The 26,803-nt window shown below is 36.1% G+C and overlaps 1 protein-coding gene and 1 long non-coding RNA gene across 7 annotated transcripts in view; one reads left to right on the top strand and one right to left on the bottom strand.

Annotated features, from left to right (window-relative positions):
• The window catches only part of LOC110452576, a 30,522-nt gene extending 14,436 nt beyond the window's left edge, over positions 1 to 16,086 (bottom strand). For both annotated transcript variants that reach the window (XR_002463205.1, XR_002463204.1), the window contains exons 1-2: positions 15,995 to 16,086; positions 15,739 to 15,750 (exon numbers count right to left, since the gene is read on the bottom strand). This is a non-coding gene — a long non-coding RNA (uncharacterized LOC110452576). The remainder of the gene's footprint in view (positions 1 to 15,738; positions 15,751 to 15,994) is intronic.
• The window catches only part of LOC110452575 (tubby-related protein 3-like), a 74,691-nt gene that overhangs the window by 17,090 nt on the left and 30,798 nt on the right, over positions 1 to 26,803 (top strand). The window contains exon 1 of one of the 5 annotated variants that reach the window (XM_021501186.1): positions 3,657 to 4,212. The exons of 2 other annotated variants lie outside the window; for them this stretch is intronic. In XM_021501186.1, coding sequence (XP_021356861.1) covers positions 4,190 to 4,212 — 23 coding nt within the window. In that variant the 5' untranslated portion in view covers positions 3,657 to 4,189. Of the gene's footprint in view, positions 1 to 3,656; positions 4,213 to 16,179; positions 16,644 to 26,803 lie in introns of those variants that run through there. 2 more of the 5 variants (XM_021501185.1, XM_021501190.1) reach the window with 2 other exon arrangements.

The following is a 26,803-nucleotide window of genomic DNA, read 5'->3' as shown; positions in this document are numbered from 1 at the left end:
GTTTTTATAGAAGTAGGGCGAGAGAGTACACTTTCTACAGTCTTTATAGAAGTAGGGCTAGAGAGTACACTTTCTACAGTTTTTAAGGTTCTTACAGATTTCGGTTGAAAACTGCTTTAAAAAGTCAATGGTGTATTTTTATAAGGATGAATTTCATCCTAGAACATTTATGTTAAAAAATGGATAAAAATATCTGAATTATGCATTGGTTGGATCGTCCAAAACAAGGTTTTCGTGCAATATTTTTATTTAGTTCTCTTTAAGTTGAGTTCATTTTTTGGTGGAGTTATGCCCCTTTTATTGACAAAACAAGCATTGTGTGGTAATTTTGTACTGTAATGCTAGAAGCAATAATGTTCATCATATATTACAGGTTTTTCTGTTGAGTTTCAACTTTTTGCGATTTGGCGTATCACACTGTTCATCGTTGTTTGACGTTAAAATTTGCTTGTTTCGTGATAACTCAATTCGAAACAATTTTCTCACTAAAAGCGCTGAGCAGGCGACACATCTACTCCTGTGGAATTCTTGTTTGGGTATAATAGGCCTTAAAATGATTACCAAGTCCTCCAATGTAAACCTCTTCATGCCATTTATTAATGATAATGCATATGTACACCGTAAAATTGTGTAATTTTGAATTATGATCACATAAAGTATTCCCGATTGTGGTTTAATGTGACCTTGGATGTAGTTCTATGTACTGGATCAGGAGACATTTCTAATTAAGATAGGGTTATTATGCAATTCTTTCATGTAACCTTCTGATACCAATTCAATTACTGTTTCGGTAATAGGCAGTAACTGGTACTAAATCTACCATCAATTCATTCCATAGGTACAAACATTTCGCAATCTAACTATGAAAATCTGAAAAGGTAATGGGCTGGGGTAATTAATTAATTAAGTTATGAGTGCAGGGGTATCATTATTTGGATTTTTTCCCCTCAAACAACAACTCATATATTGACTATTTCCTGCCATGGCAGATACATGAAAGAACTGTGTCGTGCTCCCAAGTTGAATTTTCTTGAATATTGATAAAGTGGTATAACATTTTGAAAGAATGTATTCTATGGTAGTTTTTATTGGTACAATAGGAATGGTTACAGTGCCATTTTTTATTGTGTAATTCAAGGGTTTCATTTGTAAAAATACCCTCCCACTACATAGTTCTACTACAGATTTTTCACTAGCTACTTTCATGAAAAAAAATAAAGAAGGGTAATGGCACGCTTGTACTATGAAAATGTCCTGAAACTAACAGCCTACTTTTTGTTGGACACAGTTTAAGCAACTTTAAATGTTTTTGAAATCCCTGGTAATTACTAACAAACAAAACCACCAGGATATATAAGTTCATCAGAGTCCAAATGATGACCTATTTATCCATTATTTCTCACTTAAGTAAATTTGTTAAATAAAATATTTAAAATTTATTATCCATATAGGTATTATTTTTTGCTGACACTTGTGGCACACCTAAATGTTGGGAGTATCTGTGAGACTACAAACCTATACATTATATGTATGTACTTGTACAGCTGTAGAGATTAGCTGGTACATCATGTAGTGCATGATGGCCTACATTCTCACCACACTCATTGTTACCTTGGTGTTAATGTTAAAACATGAACAAACCTGTACCTGACCCCTACGTGTTATACTCTATGATAAATAAGCTGTTTAAAGGTTCAAGTGAGCCAGAATAAAAGAGATTTAAGTGCAGTTATAACACTTACCTGGAATTGCACCCAACCAAATCCAGTAGTTATCCAGAAATGGTTTGAGCAATAATTGGGCGATTTGGTACAATTTGTTGATCAATATTATGGAATGGAAAAAATATGGAAGGTTCGTACTAGTATACAATAATTTACACTGTATTTATTATTGTAATTTCGCATCACAATAATTAACATTACGTACAATTTACAATGCATGTAACACAGTATTACAGTGACCGTTACACTGTCAAGAATAGATTTGGCTCCTAACTAGGTATCAGAACAGGTAAATAACAATTTGATGAGTGACCAGAGTTTTAACTGGCCTGTGCCTAATGGGTAGAGCTGATATGTGATACCATATACCGTTATGAAAACACAACTGGACGTTTAGTATTTGTTATTTGCATTCGTTTTAATCTAAAGCTCCCCTTCACCTGGTTTTCACACCTTGGTGTGTTACGTAAGTGCCCCAAGTGGGGGAAAACTACGGTCCAGGTACGAAATGGCTATGTTTACCTGTGTTGCCGAGGCTGCCATTTCTAAAGTATAGACAGAAAGATAAGCTTGTCGATGAAGCTAGAATAGGGAAGGAAACATACTAAAAACATCAAGTTTATATGTCTAAACAGCAAACCATATATATTGTTAAGCCATTCCTCAATTTACACCAACCACGATTGTTATCGCACAACGTTCTTTGATCGTCCGCACAAATGTGCGCAAGCAATGATCGTCCAATTTTTTATCGTTCGCACATTGTGCGCACACCGCACATTGTGAAACGTTGTGCAATCCCTCAACTGTAACACTTGGCATAAACGTACAGTTATAAATACATCAACTAATTCAATGGCTATAAGCCCTGAATAATTCCTAAACCCAATTCTTTCTGTACACTTTTGAAGTATCAAGCTGATTAACTTGAATATCCTAGGTATACCGCGATACCCAATACACATATGCTTGCTTGATACAGGAAACTTTTAAACTGTTGATTGTCCCAGTTAAACAATTACTTCAAAATAAAGTGAATTACCTCAGTAATATAGTACTGGCGATAATAGATATCAACATAAGTAATTATGTTTTGGAAATACTTTATTTGTCCTAGATAATACGTATGTAAAGAGTGAGATGCTATTGATCCTATAATCAATAGGTCCTAATGACTAGACCTGTAGTTTTGTCTATAACTGTACCGTATTTATTCTAATGACTTGTATGTACACCTGGGTCCCAACAGGCTGTTGATGTGGTATTTGCACTGATAATAAACATGGTTAATTATGTATTGAGTACATGTATTGTTGTTACATGTCAGTGCTGTGTACAGCTACCAGTAATTAGATGCCTATTAGAAATTGATTTCAGTACTTTACATTAAAAATGAAAAAGAAAATTAAGGGTAGTCAATTTCATACTGATCAATTATACCTGATGGAGGGAAATTGATTTCAATCATTTTCATAAAAAATAAGATAATTCAGCGAAATCAATTTCATACTGATCAATTATACCTGATGGAGGGAAATTGATTGCAATCATTTTCATAAAAAAATAAGATAATTCAGCGAAATCAATTTCATACTGATCAATTATACCTGATAGATGGAAATTGATATCAATACTTTTCATAAGAATTAGGATAATTAAGGGAAGTCAATTTCTTACAGATCAATAACACCAGATGGATTTTTTTCATGTTGGATTTTCTTTAGACAGTTTAGTCAGTCTAATTCTACAAGTACATTAGATCTGTTAAGCTACACACATTCATATTTATATATGTATAACTCTGAAACAGTGTATTTGAAAAGTTGTTTACTAAAAGACATATCATTATCTTTTTCAACTGATTTAATGATGGACAAAAGTTTATGTTGTTCATATTGCCTTTTTATGGAAACCATGTTGTGTTATCTCATTTCAGAATAGTGTAACCTGAGCACCATATAGTCTGTAGCAATTCAGGTTGATCAGTGTTTGCCTATAAATGTCAGATTAATGGATAACACCAGTACTAACAGGCAAATGAATGGAAATAAAGGTAGAAAGTTGAACCTTAATGCGTTAGGGATTATCAGTAGGGCCAGACCAAATAAAGAAATAGTCTCAGGGTTTTAATCTTTGGTGTAGAAACCTTTCTTGTTGATATAATGGGCATTAGGTGTATACATATCAATACCTACTGGGTGACATATTCGGCTTATTGTACTTTATACAATAGCACCAGTAGAGTACAGCCTGGTAATTGATAGAGGTTTTAAGTTCTGTGAAGTTTGTAGGAATTGTATAATATTTCTTCCTTTTTGGATATATACATTATTGTTTGTTGTTGAATGTCCTTGTGGCAAGGATCATAGATATTGAATGTGATGAGTGCATTTGTGTGGAAGGATCTACAAGCTTGATATAAACACACCTGTGGATTTAGGAGGAAACAATTTGAGATACCCAAAATGTATGCAGGTGAACCTCCCAGGTAGGTCTAGGTTTTATGGAGGTAATTTGAAAAGAATAATATTTATAGACTCAATGTAATTTAAGTTTGAAAAACCAATACCTATAACTTATATAGCCTATAAAAGTGTTTTAAAGAATGATTTTATTAGATGAAATGTTTTCAGAACAAAAGGTATAAAATGCTGATTCATCTTCTCCAAGGAGTGCTGCTGTGTGGTACGATGTCTCCTCTCTGATTCTTTGAGATGACTTTAAATTTTACAAGGTTGTACTTTCTGATTGAATTCACTTACAGGATTGTTGGTAACATGATTGCCTCGAAATTAATGTACCAGGTATGTTGAACATGTACTAGCTTATCCAATCTTGTTAGAGTTACTTCCCTTTACCTGATCCTGCTGCTGAGCTCTCATAGTCATGAATCTTGTGGGATATACTTACCTCTGAAAAACATAATGAACTATTCCAACCTTTGAATTGGAAGAGTTAAAATGTGTCTTCAGGGGTGAATGAGTTAGTTTTCTTAATTGCTTATTCCATAAAGGTGTTTTACATATATGCATTCTGAGATGTTTCTGATTTGAAATATATGAAAATCTTTATTTATGAGTATGGTGATCAGTGTTAATGTTTTAACGGTTGATGGAAATGGACTGTTTATTAAGTTACGAGTGTGTAGTTATTGTGGGAATATTTAATGGTTCCACTATAGTACTGGTAGAGGTAATATAGCCTATATTGTACCACTGTATAATATACACCTAAGTCTTTCATCCATTAAATACCTGCCTTCAGTCCCTGATCAGACATGTATTGCTACATTATATACATTCAATCCAGATCACTTTGGAAGCTGATTCAATATTCATATTTAAGAGAATGTATTATTGTTAACCTGTCTACCCTCCATAGAATCACACAGGGGCATAGTAAACCATTTATCTCCAGTATACGCCACATACAATTACTACCATATTCTGTGTAATTAGTGTCTAGCACTTAAAAGTGCTCCTTTCCTAACTACCATATTCTGTGTAATTAGTGTCCTTGCCCTTAAAAGTGGTCCTTTCCTTTTTTGGGTCCCCCTTTTGGGCAATTATTATTGAAATCCTATATAAGCACCCCATTTTCTGGACATACCCTCCATTCTGACCCTATGTGTTTACACATTGCTGGTACCTGTACATGTTTTACTTTGTACTATACACTTTATATATATGGCATTATTTGTGGATTGATGGAGTGGTTAAACACTCTGGCCTTTCACCCGGATGGAAGGGGTTCAATCTCCTTAGTCGTCACACGCATGGATATTCAGAGATAGTGTTTTTCTACTGTCCACACAACTCCAACAACCCAGGTGGAGTATAAATTGGTCGGGGTTAGATGTTGAGGTATCTGTGCAGTAGCATTCAAGTAAGGTGGCACTACAAAGAATGCTGTTTGAAGCACTGTCCCACTACAAACAGAACACATCACATGTCCAGCATACACGCAGGCATACACACATAGGGAGATATTAGCCAGGTGGCATAGGACTAGTAGTTAGCGCCTGATAAGGTAGTTCCTGTGAATTCCTCAAAATTGTAATGATTAATGTATATACTAATTGTATTAATTGTATATATTAGAGTCTCATGATGAACTGTTTTGCAGTTCACCTACCTATAAGGAAACGACAGCTTATACACTTTATGATTCTTAAACAGTCGACATTTTGCCACCATTTTATTCAGTGTAACTAGGATATTATGTACTAAGTGATGATGATCACATATTTCATGCACCCTTGATATGATGGCACGGTATATTGGATTCACCATCACAACTAATTGTTATAGAGGGAGAGTGATTTTCCATTACAAAGACATTCGTTATGTTCGTGTATAGACAGGCATTTTTTAATCTTTAAATATATATGTATATAACAAAGACTTTCAATAAGAAAATACCCAGCTATATAGTACCTACTACAAGCTGGTGTACAATAGGAGCTAAATTAATCATCGTTGGTGTACAAAGCTGAGGGGTGTTTATTCAACATTATATAGCTCTTTGTTAGTGTTAAGTTTACCTGTTTCCAGAAAGTTTCAAGCAAAGAAATACGCTTAAGATCCAATAACAACTGTTTACAGACATGAAGCAATATTATAAAATCATGCCCATAAATGAGATATTCAATTCCCTATGGTGGCCAGTATCTGAAATCGCACCCTCTACTGTCATTATTGGAAAGCATATCCATCATGTTGTCACTATCAGAAAGCACACCCCTATATATAGTTGTCAGTGCTAGAAATCATGTCTAAGGCTGTCAGTATTGGAAAGCAAACCCATATAGCTTGAGAAAAGATTCATGTACAGTTGTGTGACCGCACAACGCACCAAAACTAGTGTGCGCACACCGTGCATACATCGTTCAAACACCGTCCGCACATCGTCCACACATGGTGCGCACAACTGTGCGATTTAACAATCGTTCGCCCCATTGTGCGCTTCTCTCTGCACAACTGTGTGATTATTTACAATTTGTTGATCAATATTACGAAATAAAATAAATATGGAAGGCTCATATGCAATGATGTACATGTACGCTGTATATATTACTGTGATTTCTCATCACAATAATTAAGATTATGTACAAGTTTCCAATGCGTGTTACACAGTATTACAGTGACTGTTAGACTGTCAAGAATGGGTTTGGCTCCTAGGTAACAGAACAGGAATATAACATTTTGATGAGTGACCAGAGTTTTACCTGGCCTGTGCACGTGCCTGACACATATAGCTGATGTGTGATACCGTATGACCATTATGAAAACACAACTGGACGTTTAGTATTTGTTATTTGTATTCGGTTTGGCTTATAGATCCTCTTCACCTGGAGTTTTACACCCGATGAGTTACGTAAGTGCCCTGGGCGGGGACAAGTAGGGTCGAGGTTCATGTACAAAGTAGCTACATGGTATGTTTACCTGTAAACAGGAACTGTGTTATAATTGTACATGTCGATTAAGGTCGTTAAAAAAACACTGAAAACACCATTTCTAAATTCAGGAAAGTATACACAGATTTGTTTTTATGGTTCACATACCGTGCGCCCTCCGCACATCGTGTAACGTTGTGCGATTCCACAACTGTAGTACAACCAAAAAGTGTTTATACGTGACGTTCGATAGTCATCATCGAAACGTCATAATTATCGAAACGTCATAATTATTGAAACGTCATAATTATCGAAACGTCATAATTATCGAAACATCACGTATACATATTTTTTTATCTTTTCACAACCCATATACTTACCAATTTACCTGAAGAAAATGTTTAGAAACACACCCATAGCTGTCACTATTGAAAGGTATACCCATATGATATAGCTGTCACTATTGAAAGGTAATACCCATATGATATATACATGTAGCCGTCAATTTTGGAAAGCATACTTATAGTTGTCTGTCTGAAAATTATGCCTATTGGTCAGGTGACTATATCAGAAAGCAAACCCATAGTTATCCATGTAAGAAGTCATGCCCATTGCTGTCAGTATCAGAAAGCAAACCCATAGTTGTCAGTGATTCAAATCATGCACACCCATAAATGCTGTTTGAGTATTAAAAATCATACGGTGATTACGCCATGGCTGTCAGAATTAGAAATTAGACACAATATAAATAATCACACTCATACAATGTAGCTGTTAGTGTTGGAAATTTATATTACGCTCATGGCTTTCAGATTTGGAGTTAAACTGTGGTTATATATGCATCAGAAATCACACTTATGGCTGTCACTGTCGGAAATCACACTCTCACGACTGTCAGAACTAGAAATTGTGCCCATGCAAATATCTGTTAGAATTGAGTCATGACCCAGTGGTTATATTAATGTACCAAAAGCTATTCCCATATCTGTCCATAGAATCAAGTCACAACCTTGGTTATACATCGATGTACCAAAAGTTATATCATATCTGTCCATAGAATCAAGTCACAGCCCTGGTTATATATGTACCAAAAGTTATATCATATATCTGTCCATAGAATCAAGTCACTGCCCTGGTTATATATGTACCAAAAGTTATATCTGTCCATAGAATCAAGTCACAGCCCTGGTTATACATGTACCAAAAGTTATATCATATCTGTCAATAGAATCAAGTCACAACCCTGGTTATACATGTACCAAAAGTTATATCATATCTGTCCATAGAATCAAGTCACAGCCCTGGTTATACATGTACCAAAAGTTATATCATATCTGTCAATAGAATCAAGTCACAGCCCTTAGGTTATACATGTACCAAAAGTTATATCATATCTGTCAATAGAATCAAGTCACAACCTTGGTTAAACATTTATGTACCAAAAGTTATATCATATCTGTCAACAGAATCAAGTCACAACCCTGGTTATACATGTACCAAAAGTTATATCATATCTGTCCATAGAATCAAGTCACAGCCCTGGTTATACATGTACCAAAAGTTATATCATATCTGTCAATAGAATCAAGTCACAGCCCTGGTTATACATGTACCAAAAGTTATATCATATCTGTCCATAGAATCAAGTCATGACCTTGGTTATATATGTACCAAAAGTTATATCATATCTGTCAACAGAATCAAGTCACAACCCCGGTTATATATGTACCAAAAGTTATATCATATCTGTCAATAGAATCAAGTCACAACCCTGGTTATACATGTACCAAAAGTTATATCATATCTGTCAATAGAATCAAGTCACAGCCCAGGTTATACATGTACCAAAAGTTTTATCATATCTGTCCATAGAATCGAGTCACAACCTGGGTTATATTATGTACCAAAAGTTATTCCGATATCTGTCCATAGAATCGAGTCACTGCCCTGGTTTTATATGTACCAAAAGTTATATCATATCTGTCAATAGAATCAAGTCACAGCCCTGGTTATACATGTACCAAAAGTTATATCATATCTGTCCATAGCATCAAGTCATAACCCGGGTTATATATGTACCAAAAGTTATAACATATTTGTCCATAGAATCAAGTCACAACCTTGGTTATACATGTACCAAAAGTTATATCATATCTGTCCATAGCATCAAGTCATAACCCGGGTTATATATGTACCAAAAGTTATAACATATTTGTCCATAGAATCAAGTCACAACCTTGGTTATACATGTACCAAAAGTTATATCATTTCTGTCAATAGAATCAAGTCACAACCTTGGTTATATATGTACCAAAAGTTATATCATATCTGTCCATAGAATCGAGTCACTGCCCTGGTTATATATGTATCAAAAGTTATATCATTTCTGTCAATAGAATCAAGTCACTGCCCTGGTTACACATGTACCAAAAGTTATATCATATCTGTCAACAGAATCAAGTCACAACCCGGGTTATATTATGTACCAAAAGTTATATCATTTCTGTCAATAGAATCAAGTCACAACCTTGGTTATACATGTATCAAAAGTTATATCATTTCTGTCAATAGAATCAAGTCACTGCCCTGGTTATATATGTACCAAAAGTTATATCATATTTGTCCATAGAATCAAGTCACTGCCCTGGTTATACATGTACCAAAAGTTATATCATATCTGTCCATAGAATCAAGTCACAGCCCTGGTTATATATGTCCCAAAAGTTATATCATATTTGTCCATAGAATCAAGTCACTGCCCTGGTTACACATGTACCAAAAGTTATATCATATCTGTCCATAGCATCAAGTCACAGCCCTGGTTATACATGTACCAAAAGTTATATCATATCAGTCCATAGAATCAAGTCACAGCCCTGGTTATATATGTCCCAAAAGTTATATCATATCTGTCCATAGAATCAAGTCAGTGCCCTGGTTATATATGTACCAAAAGTTATATCTTATCTGTCCATAGAATCAAGTCACTGCCCTGGTTATATATGTCCCAAAAGTTATATCATATCTGTCCATAGAATCAAGTCACTGCCCTGTTTATATATGTACCAAAAGTTATATCATATTTGTCCATAGAATCAAGTCACTGCCCTGGTTATATATGTACCAAAAGTTATTCCCATATCTGTACATATCATTTGTCTGTTAGAAGAGGCCAGTCTGATCTTCTTTAACTTCTTGTTTGGTTACAATCGGTGATGGAGACAGAATGAAGATTTAATGTTGAATTGGTAAAAAACAACTATTTGCTTTTGGCTGAATCTCTTTAGATGTGGACTAAAAGGGGCATTTGTGTAGACTAATGAAATATAGAATGACTTGGAGCCGGTAGAAATAAAAGATCGATAGCTTGCTATTTACACATGTAGTTCTGTAGAGGTTTATACCCCTGCACTGCCCAGCCTTTATATTAGTTATCTTGTGCCAGTTTCAGTCTACCAGGTACTTCATTAGCTTAGCTGCAATGCCATATGCCAGGACCCATAATTTCAGTCAGCTTCAGCAAATACATTTCTTATTGAGAACTATGGAGGCTGTGTTGAAATAGATTTTCCATTGATAGACATGAGTTTTTGATGAGAAATCTATATTCTCATACAATGGTAAACATAATATGGTAAGCATAAGCTTGGTACAATATATTGTATTTCTTGTCATCATGTAATTATGTTTACCACACTAATATGTACTCTACATGTGGACTCCTTTTATTTCAAGATTCTATATCACTTCTCTATTTATACAAAACTTGAATGCAACCCTGGTTATTTTATATGTGAAAAACCAAAAACAGTGACAAAAAGAATGTAACCCCATGCATGTGTCAACTTAATTCTAGGGATTAAATTAAAAAAAGGAAAGATAGCCTAATATACATGTTAATTCAAGACTTAGGGTGTAAAGGAAAGATAACCTCAATTTTGACTGAATGCTAGCTCGAGTCCAAAGGAAAGATAACCCCTTATGTTGACTGAATGCTTGCTAGAATCCAAAGGAAAGATAGCCCCTTATGTTGACTGAATGCTAGCTATAGGGTCCAAAGGAAAGATAACCCAATATATAGACTGAATGCTAGCTAGGGTCCAAAGGAAAGTTAGCCCCATATATAGACTGAATGCTAGCCTGGGTCCAAAGGAAAGATAACCCAATGTATAGACTGAATGCTAGCTAGGGTCCAAAGGAAAGATAACCCTATATATAGACTGAATGCTAGCTAGGGTCCAAAGGAAAGTTAGCCCCATATATAGACTGAATGCTAGCCAGGGTCCAAAGGAAAGATAACCCAATATATAGACTGAATGCTAGCTAGAGTCCAAAGGAAAGATAACCCCCTATGTTGACTGAATGCTTGCTAGGGTCCAAAGGAAAGATAGCCCCTTATGTTGACTGATTGCTAGCTTTAGGGTCCAAAGGAAAGATAACCCAATATATAGACTGAATGCTAACTAGGGTCCAAAGGAAAGATAACCCAATATATAGACTGAATGCTAGCTAGGGTCCAAAGGAAAGATAACCCCATATATAGACTGAAGGCTAGCTATAGGGTCCAAAGGAAAGATAACCCAATATATAGACTGAATGCTGGCTAGGGCCCAAAGGAAAGATAATCCCATATATAGGTTGAATGCTAGCTATAGGGTCCAAAGGAAAGATAACCCAATATATAGAATGAATGTTTGCTAGGGTCCAAAGGAAAGATAACCCCATATATAGACTGAAAGCTAGCTAGAGTACGAAGGAAAGATGACCCAATATATAGACTGAATGCTAGCTAGGGTCCAAAGGAAAGATAACCCCATATATAGACTGAATGCTAGCTATAGGGTCCAAAGGAAAGATAACCCAATATATAGACTGAATGCTAGCTAGAGTACAAAGGAAAGATGACCCAATATATAGACTGAATGCTAGCTAGGGTCCAAAGGAAAGTTAACCCCATATATAGACTGAATAGTTGCTAGAGTCCAAAGGAAAGATAACCACAATGTTGACTGAATACAAGCTAGAGTCCAAAGGAAAGATAACCCCATATATAGACTGAATGCTAGCTAGAGTCCAAAGGAAAGATACCCCCAACGTTGATTGAATACAAGCTAGGGTCCAAAGGAAAGGTAACCCAATATATAGACTGAATGCTAGCTAGGGTCCAAAGGAAAGTTAACCCCATATATAGACTGAATGCTAGCTAGAGTCCAAAGGAAAGATAACCACAATGTTGACTGAATGCTTGCTAACGGTCCAAATAAAACTCGCCATGGGGTCCTCGCATCAGACTTCTTCTGTCTCCAAAGTATATATGCACATGTACGCACATGTATTATAATTTCAAAGTTTTTTTGTGAACATCTATCATTTAAATGCATCTTAAAAACATGAAACATGTTTAAAGTTGCTGTAAGGAGAATATTTAACTTTGAAGTTAACCATTTCAATGAAAAGAAAAAGGGTGTTATATATTAATAAATACTAGGAATCCATATTTCATTAAGTTTACTTAGTGATTTACTTAATAAGGTATACAGGTGGTATGTAGGGATAATAATTGAACTGACATGCAATATCTTTTATATATGTGCGACAGGTATGAATTACACTCAATTTATTAGACTCAATTGAGACACCTCTCATCCTGCACCATTTCTATGTATTTATAATACATCTGATTATAGATGTTGATTGCTGTCCAATTATGGATCCTGTCCTCTGAGTTATTCCCTGCTTAACGTTCAGCATTTAGAGGAATGGCAACAACTGGTTCACCTGTTGTCAGTATAATGTGACCGGGTGAATCAAAGCTGTGCTGGGTGCCTTTGGCATGGCACTTCGGTGAGGTAGAACTATAAAGTTGGCATCAGATCCGTGCTATCACAAGGAGGCAACTGAACAACAGCATACTCTATCTCCTACATATATATATAACACATACAAGCATGCATACACTAAACACATGGAGGCACATCCTTAAATGACCTTAGCTGTTAATAAGACGTTAAACAAAATTAAACCATTCATTGGCCGAGAATGATCATGAGATTACCCTCTTAAACAGACAGTATCAATATAGTTGGTAGTGAGTGAGTGGCTTAGGCAATGGCCAAATTCAACATTGCAGCATGATTGGTGCTTTTTTCTAGATCATTCTTACAAAATCAGCTGTTGTCATACATGTAATGCTTTGAACCCAAAGGTCTATTGCAAATAATTGGAATCTTAAAATGCAGAATGGAAAAGGCAGACATGATTGAAATTTAAAATTTCCTGGTGATGTTGCAAATAAGTGTTTACATATGTTTTATGACTCTCAAATTGGTTTACGTCACTGAAAACGGTCATTGTGTGTTCAGATCACATGTCAGGAAAAACCTTGTCTCAAAGGGTTCTCAATGCAATACAATTCATATATATATAGATATGATGTCACTGACCCTGACAGTTGGTAAGCAGTTACCTACTTTCCTAGACAAAGGGGCAGCCTCATTGAATGATGACTTGATTTAACTAAGACATCTTTTTTTATATATAGAAATGAGCTAGTCAGGCTGACCCCTGAAAAACACTTTACAGATAGCTATAGTGGGGCAACCAAATAATCGGTGAATGCTCTAACAATTTATTACACTCTATTGTATAGAAATATAAAAGGAAGTCAGTGAAAGCTATAGGCGACTCTGCCTCTAACGTTCCCCCGGGTCTTAATTCTTATCGACTTTAATAATGAATCATTGATAATAATAATAATTCTTGGTTCTTATATACGGTACTGTACCGCTTTAACACAACCTATAGTATGTAAGTCGTCTCAAAGCAGTTCACAAATTATTGTCTGTGGTTATAGGGCCTTTGAGACCAGCCAATATCTTTCTCAACTCTCTGGGGTGCAAACAGCTGGTACTGCCATTTCGGCGCTCACAGCTAGCATCTACAGTTCTAGCACTGCTCAACCAGGTACTCATTTACAGCTGACTAGATTGGAACAAGCAGAATAAAGTATGTTTCTCAAAGATACAACACATTGCAGTGCAGGGACTCAAACCGGCAACCCTTCGGTCACCAGCCCAGCGTCCTACCACTAGACTACTGCGCCTCCAATGAGTCACTTTAAAGCCTGCAAGCTACATAATAACTAATATCACATGGCAATTGATTGGATAAACGTCTCCATCATGATATGACCGTATTATCACCAATTATTGCTGTCATATTGGTTGCTACAGTGTATACAGTTATATGAAATTTGTCATCCGGCCTTCATTGCTTGGATTGTTTTAATCTGCTACTTTTGAAGATAAGTGAAAGTTAAATTTTGGGTACATCCATCTCCCTCTTGGTTTCTCATATTACACAATAATTCCCCTATAAGTATGGTTAGATTCAGCTGAATTTGATGTGCACATTCCTATTGGCAAGTGTTATATAGACTAAGTTTGAGTTCAGTTTGATATAGTTTATATAATGAAGCTTCCCCTTTCTGGTTAATATCTATACAATAAAGTCGCTTAAAAAAGGGCTTGATTTTTAACCAGAGGTGTGTGCATTCACATTGACAAATGTAAGGTTAATCCTTTCAACCCTATGTAACTTTAGTAGACTCTACCATGCATTGATATGGATGTGTCCATTATGGTCTACAGTGGTGAAATTGTTATCTAATAAGTTCAGTTCAATATGATGCATGCATATTAATGCAAATTTAATGAAGGTACCTACTTCTGATTGGTTAATTGTATTTCCATGCAATAACTTCCCTAAAATGGTTAAATTTCAACCTGAAGGTTCGATGTAATTGGTGGAGCATGCATGTCTCGACAATTGTATATATATAATTCATTATATTTGGTATCTCAACACACCAAACTTATTGAACAGTAGACCACACAACACCACGAGAATGAACAACAGATCTAACATGCATCGCCATACCCATTATTAAGCCGGCCGGACTGATTGAGGGTGGCAAATTGAAATGCATGTTTACTGGAGTCCCAGGATGAAACACTTCCCCCCCCCCCCTTCCCTCAAATGGGATGTCTGATTAAAATGTCATAGGCAGAATGATAGGATGGGGGAAGTATTACNCAAGGGGGTGGGGGTGTAACTGCCATGATATGTCCTTGCAAGGGGGTGGGGGTGTAACTGCCATGATATGTCCTTGCAAGGGGGTGGGGGTGTAACTGCCATGATATGTCCTTGCAAGGGGGTGGGGGTGTAACTGCCATGATATGTCCTTGCAAGGGGGTGGGGGTGTAACTGCCATGATATGTCCTTGCAAGGGGGTGGGGGTGTAACTGCCATGATATGTCCTTGCAAGGGGGTGGGGGTGTAACTGCCATGATATGTCCTTGCAAGGGGGTGGGGGTGTAACTGCCATGATATGTCCTTGCAAGGGGGTGGGGGTGTAACTGCCATGATATGTCCTTGCAAGGGGGTGGGGGTGTAACTGCCATGATATGTCCTTGCAAGGGGGAGGGGGTGGGGGTGTAACTGCCATGACATGTCCTTGCAAGGGGGGTGGATATAATTTCAAGGAATTTGCTTGTTTTTACTACAACTGGTATTTTGCATTATATGTCTTCATAATCAACAGGATTTATTGATACTTACCAGTGAAGTACCCTGAAAATAATAAACTGATCATGAATAATACATATTTGAAATGCATTATGATGAAAATGGTCGATAAAATAGTAATTTATACCTAAGATAAACATTAGTAATGAAATGTCAATGATTTTAGTCACGGAAATTTTACGGTGATTGTTGAACAAATGTGACGCTGAAGTAACTGCTGCTGTGCGTGACAGTAATTTTATCAACATTACATGTGTGAAGAAGTAGATTAACACTCAGTTTATCTCACCTGATTAAGTTCACCACCCTCCCAGTGTCCTCAGTACGGCAGGGTACACCTCAGGATACCTGTGGACCGGTGATCAACACCTGAACATCTACCTGGAAATTTTACCTGGGTTGATCAGCTGACCCGCCTGTATTGATCTACTGCTTTTAACGCTTAGACAAACCCCCTCAGTCATGGTATAATGTGTTTGAGTGCACACGCTCTGATCTGCCTGCCGAGTGTGTGTGTGTGTATACATGTTTGGCTATAAAGCTATATATTTGGTGTAAGGAAATTCCACCTGGTAGATTTAACAATGGTCAGCTCTAGTGTCTGAAGAACTGACCATGCGTAACAGAGGACAACGGTCATCTGACGTGGACATATCTTCCCTTGTATTGTGTAACGGTAGGATTTAGTTGGTAATTTTCCCTTGTCTATACACGGAATACTAGGTTGACAACCGTTTGGCGTCACAATTTACAACATGGCTGACCCACTGTTACATTCTACTTCCTGAAACACGTTACAATGGATTTTGCCATGCTTGTGTTCATTAGAAAGACAATTTGCTGATAGAAATTTTCACAACACCTGACTTTTGTGCTAACTGACCAGAAATGGAGCCAGCCTACAAGATAGGGAAGTCTAGCCCTGTTCATTTGTACAGGTAGGTTTACCTTTTGTGTGACAGCATTACGTAGTGTTTCATGTATTGTCGTGCTATTATTGGACTCCGTTCGTGATATCTGTTCCAATGACATTAATAATGGTTGACTTTACCCAATATTTAGGATATAGGGCAAATCCTGGGATGATAAAGGATTCAATTTAATCACATATATATTGCCGAAGAATATTGATCTCATCTAAAGAAAAATATGAAACAGATCTATAGGCAGCTGATTAATATTATTTCACAATTTCTATGCATTAGGGATATTATGGATTGAATGTTTATTGATTTTATGTTCAATGTTTGTTTTATGATCACCCCTGTAACACAGCATTCGGAGATATGTACATGGTGTTCAGCAACCAATCACCTGATCAGGATCTTGTGTAATTATTATTGTGTAATATTCTAGTGTTTGACATAAAAACAGTTAGCACAAGGCTAGATATGTAATAATTCTTTATGCTAACATCACCCAATATGGGTGTAACCAGAATTTTAATTTCATTTCGGATTTGGATTTGTGAGAATAAAAGTACAGCGTATCATCTGTATGACTGACATGATAACGGTCCTGAATAGGCTGGTTAAGTGGATGAACGTACAGTCAAGCCTGTTTAAAGGTCATCAGGCTGGGTGTTTGGATGTAGGATGTTTTGCCTAGCACTATTGTATGAGGGAAGGGTTCAACACACATCATATAAACTCTGCTAATCAGGTCCATTGTCAACAGCATGAGTTCATATAGGTTATTTTGTATTGACTCGTTAAACAGGGTATTTTGAAATACTGTACGTACAATCTGAAATATTGTCACCTTCCCCATGGTGTTAACTTGTTGACCTGCTCTGAGGCAGGCAGTGATCATGACTTTCATTTTATATTTAATCATAAGGTAACAGTTCTAATAGCTTGGTTGATCAGCTGGAAATTTAAAGGTTTGACCTCTGTCAGGAAGTAATAATATATATTGATGTCATATATATATATGTATTTAGTCAATACTAGTCAAGACAAAGATACAGCTTTGTTATACTGTGTTTTATAGACCTCTGCAATCCCTAGTTTTGGCTTGATATCGACAAACCAGGCAGTTGTTTGTCACTGTTTTAGTGTTAACATGCAAATATACTGGTAACAGTTATTGCAATGATGCCGTCATATATGTGATAAAGGAATTGGGGCGTTAATTAAAAGAGTCATTTTTGGCCTCATCAAAAGTAAAAATTTCCCCTTGAATATATTTACCAATTTCTGTTATAAACATAATTAGTTAATTGGAGCTATATCTTTCTTGGTGCAGGTTAATTTCAATGCGCAAGCGTAGATGTCCTAACATAGCAACAAAATTGTGTGCTATGAAAAAAAAGTAGTAAAAAAATGTTTGTTTTGGACAGTTAACAAGCAGTAATGAAGGCCTCCACATGTGACAAACAATAATTCCTGTCAACGAATGAACACTGGTATGACAAGGTTAAAGCATATGTCAAATATTTCTATTATAATATGTAACTGCCTTGGTTGATTATAGTGTTGTTTTAAGTTACACTGTACAATGGTGTGTCCTATAGTTACACTGTACAGTGATGTGTCCTATAGTTATACTGTACAATGATGTGTCCTATAGTTATACTGTACAATGATGTGTACTGTAGTTACACTGTACAATGATGTGTCCTGTAGTTACACCGTACAATGATGTGTCCTAAAGATACACTGTACCATGAGGTGTCCTATAGTTACACGGTGCCATGATGTGTTCTATAGTTACACTGTACATTGATGTGTCATATAGATACACTGTACCATGAGGTGTCCTATAGTTACTCTGTACAATGATGTGTGATATATGTACACTGCACCATGATGTGTCCTATGTACAATGATGTGTCCTATAGTTACACTGTACAATGATGTGTCCTGTAGTTACACTGTACAATGATGTGTCATATATTTACACTGTACCATGATGTGTCCTATAGTTACACTGTACAATGATGTGTCCTGTAGTTACACTGTACAATGATGTGTCATATATTTACACTGTACCATGATGTGTCCTATAGTTACACTGTACCATGATGTGTCCTTTAATTACACTGTACAATTATGTGTCCTATAGTTACACTGTACAATGGTGTGTCCTATAGTTACACTGTACCATGATGTGTCCTATAGTTATAATGTACCATGATTTGTCATATAGTTACACTGTACCATGATGTGTCCTATAGTTATAATGTACCATGATTTGTCCTATAGTTACACTGTACCATGATGTGTCATATAGATACACTGTACCATGATGTGTCCTATAGTTACACTGTACAATGGTGTGTCCTATAGATATACTGTACCATGATGTGTCCTATAGTTATACGGTACAATGATGTGTCCTATAGTTACACTGTACAATGGTGTGTCCTATAGATATACTGTACCATGATGTGTCCTTTAGTTATACTGTACAATGGTGTGTCCTATAGTTATACTGTACCATGATGTGTCACATAGTTACACTGTACCATGATGTGGCCTATAGTTATACTGTACAATGGTGTGTCCTATAGTTATACTGTACAATGATGTGTCCTATAGTTACACTGTACCATGATGTGTCCTATAGTTACACTGTACCATGATGTGTCCGACAGTTACACTGTATAATGGTGTGTCCTATAGATATACTGTACCATGATGTGTCCTATAGTTACACTGTGTAAAGTGTAACTATAGAACACATCATGGCACCGTGTAACTATAGGACACATCATGGTACAGTGTAACTATAGGACACACCATTGTACAGTATAACTATAGGACACATCATGGTACAGTGTAACTACAGTACACATCATTGTACAGTATAACTATAGGACACATCATGGTACAGTATAACTATAGGACACACCATTGGACAGTGTAACTATAGGACACATCATGGTACAGTGTAATTATGTGACACATCATGGTACAGTGTAACTATAGGACACACCATTGTACACTGTACCATGATGTGTCCTATAGTTACACGGTGCCATGATGTGTTCTATAGTTACACTTTACTATGATGTGTTCTATAGTTACACTGTACAATGATGTGTCCTGTAGTTACACTGTACCATGATGTGTCCTATAGTTATAATGTACCATGATTTGTCCTATAGTTACACTGTACCATGACGTGTCATATAGATACGCTGTACCATAATGTGTCCTATAGTTACACTGTACCATGATGTTTCCTACAGTTACACTGTACAGTGATGTGTCCTATAGTTACACTGTACCATGATGGGTCCTATAGTTATAATGTACCATGATTTGTCCTATAGTTACACTGTACCATGACGTGTCATATAGATACACTGTACCATAATGTGTCCTATAGTTACACTGTACCATGATGTGTCCTATAGTTACACTGTACAATGATGTGTCCTATAGTTACACTGTACCATGATGTGTCCTATAGTTACACGGTGCCATGATGTGTTCTATAGTTACACTTTACTATGATGTGTTCTATAGTTACACTGTACAATGATGTGTACTGTAGTTACACTGTACCATGATGTGTCCTATAGTTACAGTCTGTACAATGATGTGTACTGTAGTTACACTGTACAATGATGTGTCCTATAGTTGCACTGTACAATGATGTATCCTATAGTTACACTGTAGCATATGGTGTAGAAAATTAAAGCACCATTGCACAGTGTAACTATAGGATGCATCATTGTACAGTGCAACTATAGGACACATCATGGTACAGTGCAACTATAGGACACATCATTGTACAGTGCAACTATAGCACACATCATTGTACAGTGTAACTATAGAACACATCATGGTACAGTGTAACTATAGGACTCACCATTGTACAGTGTAACTATAGGACACATCATTGTACAGTACCATGATGTGTCCTATAGTTACACTGTACAATGATGTATCCTATAGTTACACTGTGCAATGGTGCTTTAATTTTCTACACCATATGCTACAGGAAAAAATAAGTTGATAAAAATAACATGAAGACTGATCAATGCATCAAATTGTATGGTTAAACAATTCACTTTGTAATTTGTATGAAGCTGTGGATATGATTACTGTTTACACAGCATCATTGACGTCATCAGGTTCTCTCAGCATAGCCACTCAGTCAATCATGTGATTATTAGTGTCTCCAAAACGGTGCCCAATAAATCATGTTTTGTTTTGAGAGAACTTAGCCGCAGATTCTGAATCAATCAATGTAGTAAGATTATGGATCACATTGATCCATCCCAAACCATTCAGGATTGTGTATTCATTATGTCACAATCAAATGGTTTGGGAAAACATGCTTGTATATAATTTGACCAATATTAACTTGACCTAAGTAATTCTGATATTGGACAGCTCCGAGCCTTAACTTGTGCTGACAAGCTGTCGTAGCAATGACATGTATACCCTATATGAAATAAGCAGCAATTTTGTTCCCTAGCAGGGTTGGGGGGAAATTGGCCTACTGTATTCCACTGCATGTTATAAGAGATTGCAAATGTCGGGGGACCCAGCAGAATTGGAGATTTTCTTCAGTGTCCTTTACTCAGGAGATATTGAAAAATAAAATTAAAAAAATAACCTGCTGCCCCCATTGCAACACCTTCCTTTCTTTACTACCCTTTCTTTCTGGCAGTGGCTCCCTAGGTTCCCATCCTCATATGACTGTTACGAGGACATTTAACTTCACACAAACAAAAGCCAGATGTTGGTTTAGTATCCTAAGCTTTTTATTCAAACCATAATGTTCTGAGTAGTTTATAAGCACAGTGTTCGACTTGAGGTTACATAATCGGATGGTCTTGTCGAAGTTGTTGGTCAGATTCATTTGTTATAAATCCAATCAATTTAGGTTCTCAGCCTATCTAAAAGTTAAAACAAACAAAAAAATGAATTTTGGTTAAGTCATTTAAAAGAAGTTTTAATTTGCATGCAATTGCATATTTATTTTAAAAAAATATTCGAAAAGCAAAGGGATGTGATTTTCACAAAATGAACTGGATTGGACCTAGGAGTTACTGTAGAATCAAGGTTGATGCTACTGCTTTGTCACCCTGGGAGTCAACCCATGTCACCAACAAATAGGGGCAGTAAATATAAGTCACCATGGCTTGTCACACTCTATTTACTCAATCTGGAGGGGCACTATATATTATGGTTTTGTAATTGCTGGATCAAACCTAATGGTTATCTACAAGTTGGTTCACTATATTATGACCATAGCATTTCAAGGACCAATTTCACCCTTAACTTGAATACAGATGTAAAATGATGATTGCTTTATGATCAGCATAAGCATGTGACCTACTTAACTAGGTCAGTCAGGCAAATACAGGTCTGATTCTGCGAGTAACTCAATATAAGAAGTCAAGCTGGTGTAAATGTATGCTTTCAATAATTAAAGGTTCCTGTGTTGTCTATGACACAGCTAGTAAACCTCAGGTCAGTCACATTCATCAGCTCTTCATCTTATACTCATTGTTCAGCCATATTGTCAGTGTCACAGTGATGAGCATGTTGATCATGTTCCATGTGAAGCAGATTCATCAACTCTAACTGTACATGTGGAGGCTTCACTTTTACAGACAATTAAATGACTATAATAAACCTCCCTCTTTGTTATAGCTAATGTATATACCTTTATTATTCTGAGATTTTTTCGTTGAAGGTATAAAGTGTCCGTATGGTAGTGTCAGATAGTTCAGATCTAAAAGTATATTATTATATTTACCTCATCTTTATAACAGTGTGTCTGATTGGATGATATTGGTCACATGACGGGGCAATAAAACATCATGTTGCCCTCACACGCTCAAGTTTCCCCAAACATATTTCGTATTATTTTCTTTATTCGAATCTCCCTAGAAAAATTGGCAAAAGCCAGCACAACTTAGCTCCCAATGACCAAAGTAGACTACAACAATGGGGCGTCAACCTGATCATCTCTACTATTCTGTTATAGCTTTTGATTTATTTATATAATTTATCTTTTCGGTATAATAAAATATTAATTTCCCTTGCAGTAGGAATCATGACCCTTTGTTTCTCCTTAATTAACTATGTTTCATGGGTGAAACAAAGAATCCTGTTTCCCTACAGTAAGTGCAATAAATGTATGATATTTCATTCCAGTGAGTATATACAGAAGAGATTTCAGGTCACCATAGAAACATGTCAATAAAGCAGATATTTTGGGGTTTTATGCAAGTTTAAAAGGAAAATACTTTTTAAAAAAGATCTGTTAGTACATATAAATATAAGATTGCTGAACATGTTGGTTACATATAACTGAAAATTATACCCTGCTGTGGTTGATCCATGATTGCAGATGGATTTACATGTATGTTAGAATTGATTATACTGTCTCCTCTATGCCTTTGAAATGTTTACTTGCCAACCGATCAAGTGATAGGTTTATCCCTATCTGATAATGTGACAAGGTCGCGGTTGGTGGCGGAAATGACCTTTAACTTCCTGGTACCAGGGTATAATGCTTGTTCCAACTAAAACCTGTCAGAGGAATAATCCAGGAAGTTACTGGCACAATGGATTCTCAAGTTATATTTACTGCTTTGTCAGTAATATCAGTGAAATGCATTTTGACAGTTTTTAATACAGCTTTTATAAGAGGCTCACACAAATTGGGCTCTTTTATACATTGGGGACTTGATCAGTTTATGAACTACTGTATAATATTAAAGATTAAGTAAACTGCTGAAGGTCGAGAGATGAGAACAATCACTTAATAAGAGCTGATACATATATAGCATGTATCTGAACTAAAAGCGTTTCATGTGAAACCGGTTGTGAAAATATTTTTGACAATGATGCTGAAAACTGTTATGAGATACTTTTGAATAGCTTACTAATGTTGATAATTATATAAGTATTGAGAAGATAATAATGATTCTTGATGTTAACTTTATTTTATTTTTTTATTTTTTTCATTAGGAATATATCAGGTATCCTGTGGATATTAAAAGTGTAGACCATCTCCTCCAGCTAGAGTTTTATTTATAGGTACCCCAGTGTCTATATAATGTACCCGAGTACGTGTGACAGTGTTTGCATGGCTGTTTTGGTAACGTCTATGTAAATATAGCAAATTAAAACTGCACCTATACCTGTAAGTTTATTTTGTGACTCATAGCCGCAGCAATCAATGTAGGGGTAGATCAACATGGACCCACTAGGGTATACATTGTCAAGGGTTTATAGTTCCTGCTACAAACTAAGGGGGTTTATGATATCTGTTCATAATAAAAATACTGTAAATGAGAGGATGACGTCAAACCGTTAGGTATCATATACTGATATTGGTATTGTGTAATATCAGCCAGTGTATTTCATTACGACACAGAAATCATAAAGAGATTTATATTTGTTATCTCAATCACAGCTGATGTGTCACTCAAATATAGGTAAATATTCCTGTCCTAAAATTAGCATATATATGTAGTTCATGTTCTTACTTACTGTCATGAACAATTATATATCAATTAGCTGTTTGAACTTTATTATTTTAGGACATTGTTATTTTGTGGTCTATAGTACCAGTATATGTACACTAAGGCAGACACACATACAGTGGTTTGTATGTGTATGTACAGTACTTTTGAATTATATTTGTCATGTCCCATAGAGTAAGAAATCGATCAAAATTGTGTATATCCATTACACAACATCTGTCTGTTGAGAAATGTTCCAGTCTATTTCTTATTTAGCCAAACAAACTTTAGTTGTCTATATGCACTAACATACAGTGGGGAATTATCAGGTTTCAATTCAATTAAGGGCAGTAGTACTGGCCTTCATATTTACGTCCTATTAACAGATATGGTCATTTAAGGACGTGCCAGGTTTTGGTGGTGGAGGAAAGCCTAAGTTCCCTGAGAGAAACCACCGACCTACAGCCAGTACCTGGCAACTGCCCCACGTAGGCCTTGAACCTGCGATCCAGTGGTGGAGGGCTAGTGGTACAGTAGCAGAATGTCACTGCTCCCTTCAAATTTACAAGACCAGTCTTATAGTTTAAAAACATTATCCAATAGTCATGACATTAGGTGTTCATGGTTGTTGAATGAAGTTCCAATGATAATTAATGAATCATGAAAAATGAAAGAGTTAAAAATCTGTGTCTGTCATCCCAATGCTCTGCAGGTTCTGATCTAAATGGCACCATGGTAATTATATAGGACTTGATAGTTGGAATCGGTGTCAGAATCGTCATCGTAGGCTCGGCTCTCACAGAATTCTTGGGTTTCTTATATATATCGGTAATCAATACAATGCTAGGTAAAGAAGAAGACATTAATATAAGCCTGGATTACAGTTACGTAACTTGTGATGCAGCCTATCTGCAGTGCCAATGAAAAAGGATAAAAAGTCAAACCTACAGTATATACATAGGCCAGCGTTTTTTGAGTTGATCAATGAAAACAACCAAATATATATAGCTTTATTTCATTTTATCTTTAAAGGCCAGTTATAGGTGACAACTTTGATTTAGGATAGTCCTTTATTACAGCTTTTACAATATGGTCTACAACAAATGATTTGGCTGTTACGTTTTTTTGGGGTTTTTTTCCAAGAAAAAAAATATCTGGATATAGGACTGTTAATATTAAACCAACATTTAACTATGTCACTCAACTAAAAACTACTCACGGGTAGCTTTTGTTGACCTCCTGGTTGCCTTCTTCAGCTCAGCCCTTACTGAGATCAGTAGGGGGCTTCAGACTAATCTGGTGATTCAGTAAAGGACTGTAAATTGTCTCCTGTTGGTTCGTACTTTGTGAGCCTTTAAAATGCAGGCCCTGTAGATCTTTTCTGTTAAGGAAACCGTGATGGAGTTTAGGTCATTGTTAAATGTATTTATTACTGGGAACCATATTGATCTGTGTCTCAGAAAGTAGGCCCTCTCTCACCTACTGCTGGTAAATAACGGTAATAAAACATGACGATTACAGTTTACATTCTAATTTTAGCATCATGACTAGAAAACAGTCAGTCTGACGTGTCAGAATTCATTCAAAATTCAGTAGTTCCGTTTTTGGTTAGGTATCAGCTTGTTAGAAATTTCATGGCCTGTCGATAGGAAAGACATGTAAAATACACCTATCTGTGAAGCCCATCCCATACTTCTTGCTTAATCTGTTACGTAAAATAAGCATTGTCATTAAAATTGCATAGTCAGCAAAATTTATGCCCACAATTTTAATAGCAATCTAGATATTGATGCTATTGTTTTTTTTAAAATTAAGTATAAATCATATTCATAAAACAATATCATGATCAGCATCCTAAAGAATTAAAACTTTTTTAAAAACAGTAGGCTATTGACTTTTAAATGAGAACAGTTAATGGAATCAATGATAATACCATGATCTGCATCCAGAAAATGTGTAACCTTGGAGCATCTGCTGTATGTAACATTAGCATCAGCTGTATGAAACATTAACATCATCTGTTTGTAACATTTGAGCATCAGCTGTATTTAATATTTGAGCATTAGCTGTATGTAACATTTGAGCATTAGATGTATGTAACATTTGAGCATCAGCTGTATTTAACATTTGAGCATTAGCTGTATGAAACATTAACATCATCTGTTTGTAACATTTGAGCATTAGCTGTATGTAACATTTGAGCATTAGCTGTATTTAACATTTGAGCATTAGCTGTATGTAACATTTGAACATCATCTGTTTGTAACATTTGAGCATCAGCTGTATTTAATATTTGAGCATTAGCTGTATGTAACATTTGAGCATTAGCTGTATGTAACATTTGAGCATTAGCTGTATGTAACCTTTAGTATCAGCTGTTTGTAACATTAACATCAGCTGCTTGTAACATTAGCATCAGCTGTATGAAACCTTAGCCTCAGCTATATGTTACACCACATATTACACCTTGGTAACAGTTGTGTACAGATTTGACATGGAGAGCACTACTGCTGATCAAAGTTACCAGAAGCCAGTGACCATGAGGTTGTCGCAGCTGAGTCCTCCAGTAGAGAGACATGATGCTACATTAATGTATAGCTCTAGGGCTTTAGCTGGAGCTGCTGGTTATTACAGATTGTTCTGTATGATTATTGCTAG

This window comes from Mizuhopecten yessoensis, unplaced genomic scaffold (genome assembly GCF_002113885.1).
Source record: "Mizuhopecten yessoensis strain PY_sf001 unplaced genomic scaffold, ASM211388v2 scaffold6727, whole genome shotgun sequence".
NCBI lineage: Eukaryota > Metazoa > Mollusca > Bivalvia > Pectinida > Pectinidae > Mizuhopecten > Mizuhopecten yessoensis.
The sequence above is the reverse complement of the archived record's forward strand: the minus strand, read 5'-3'. Positions and strand labels throughout refer to the sequence as shown.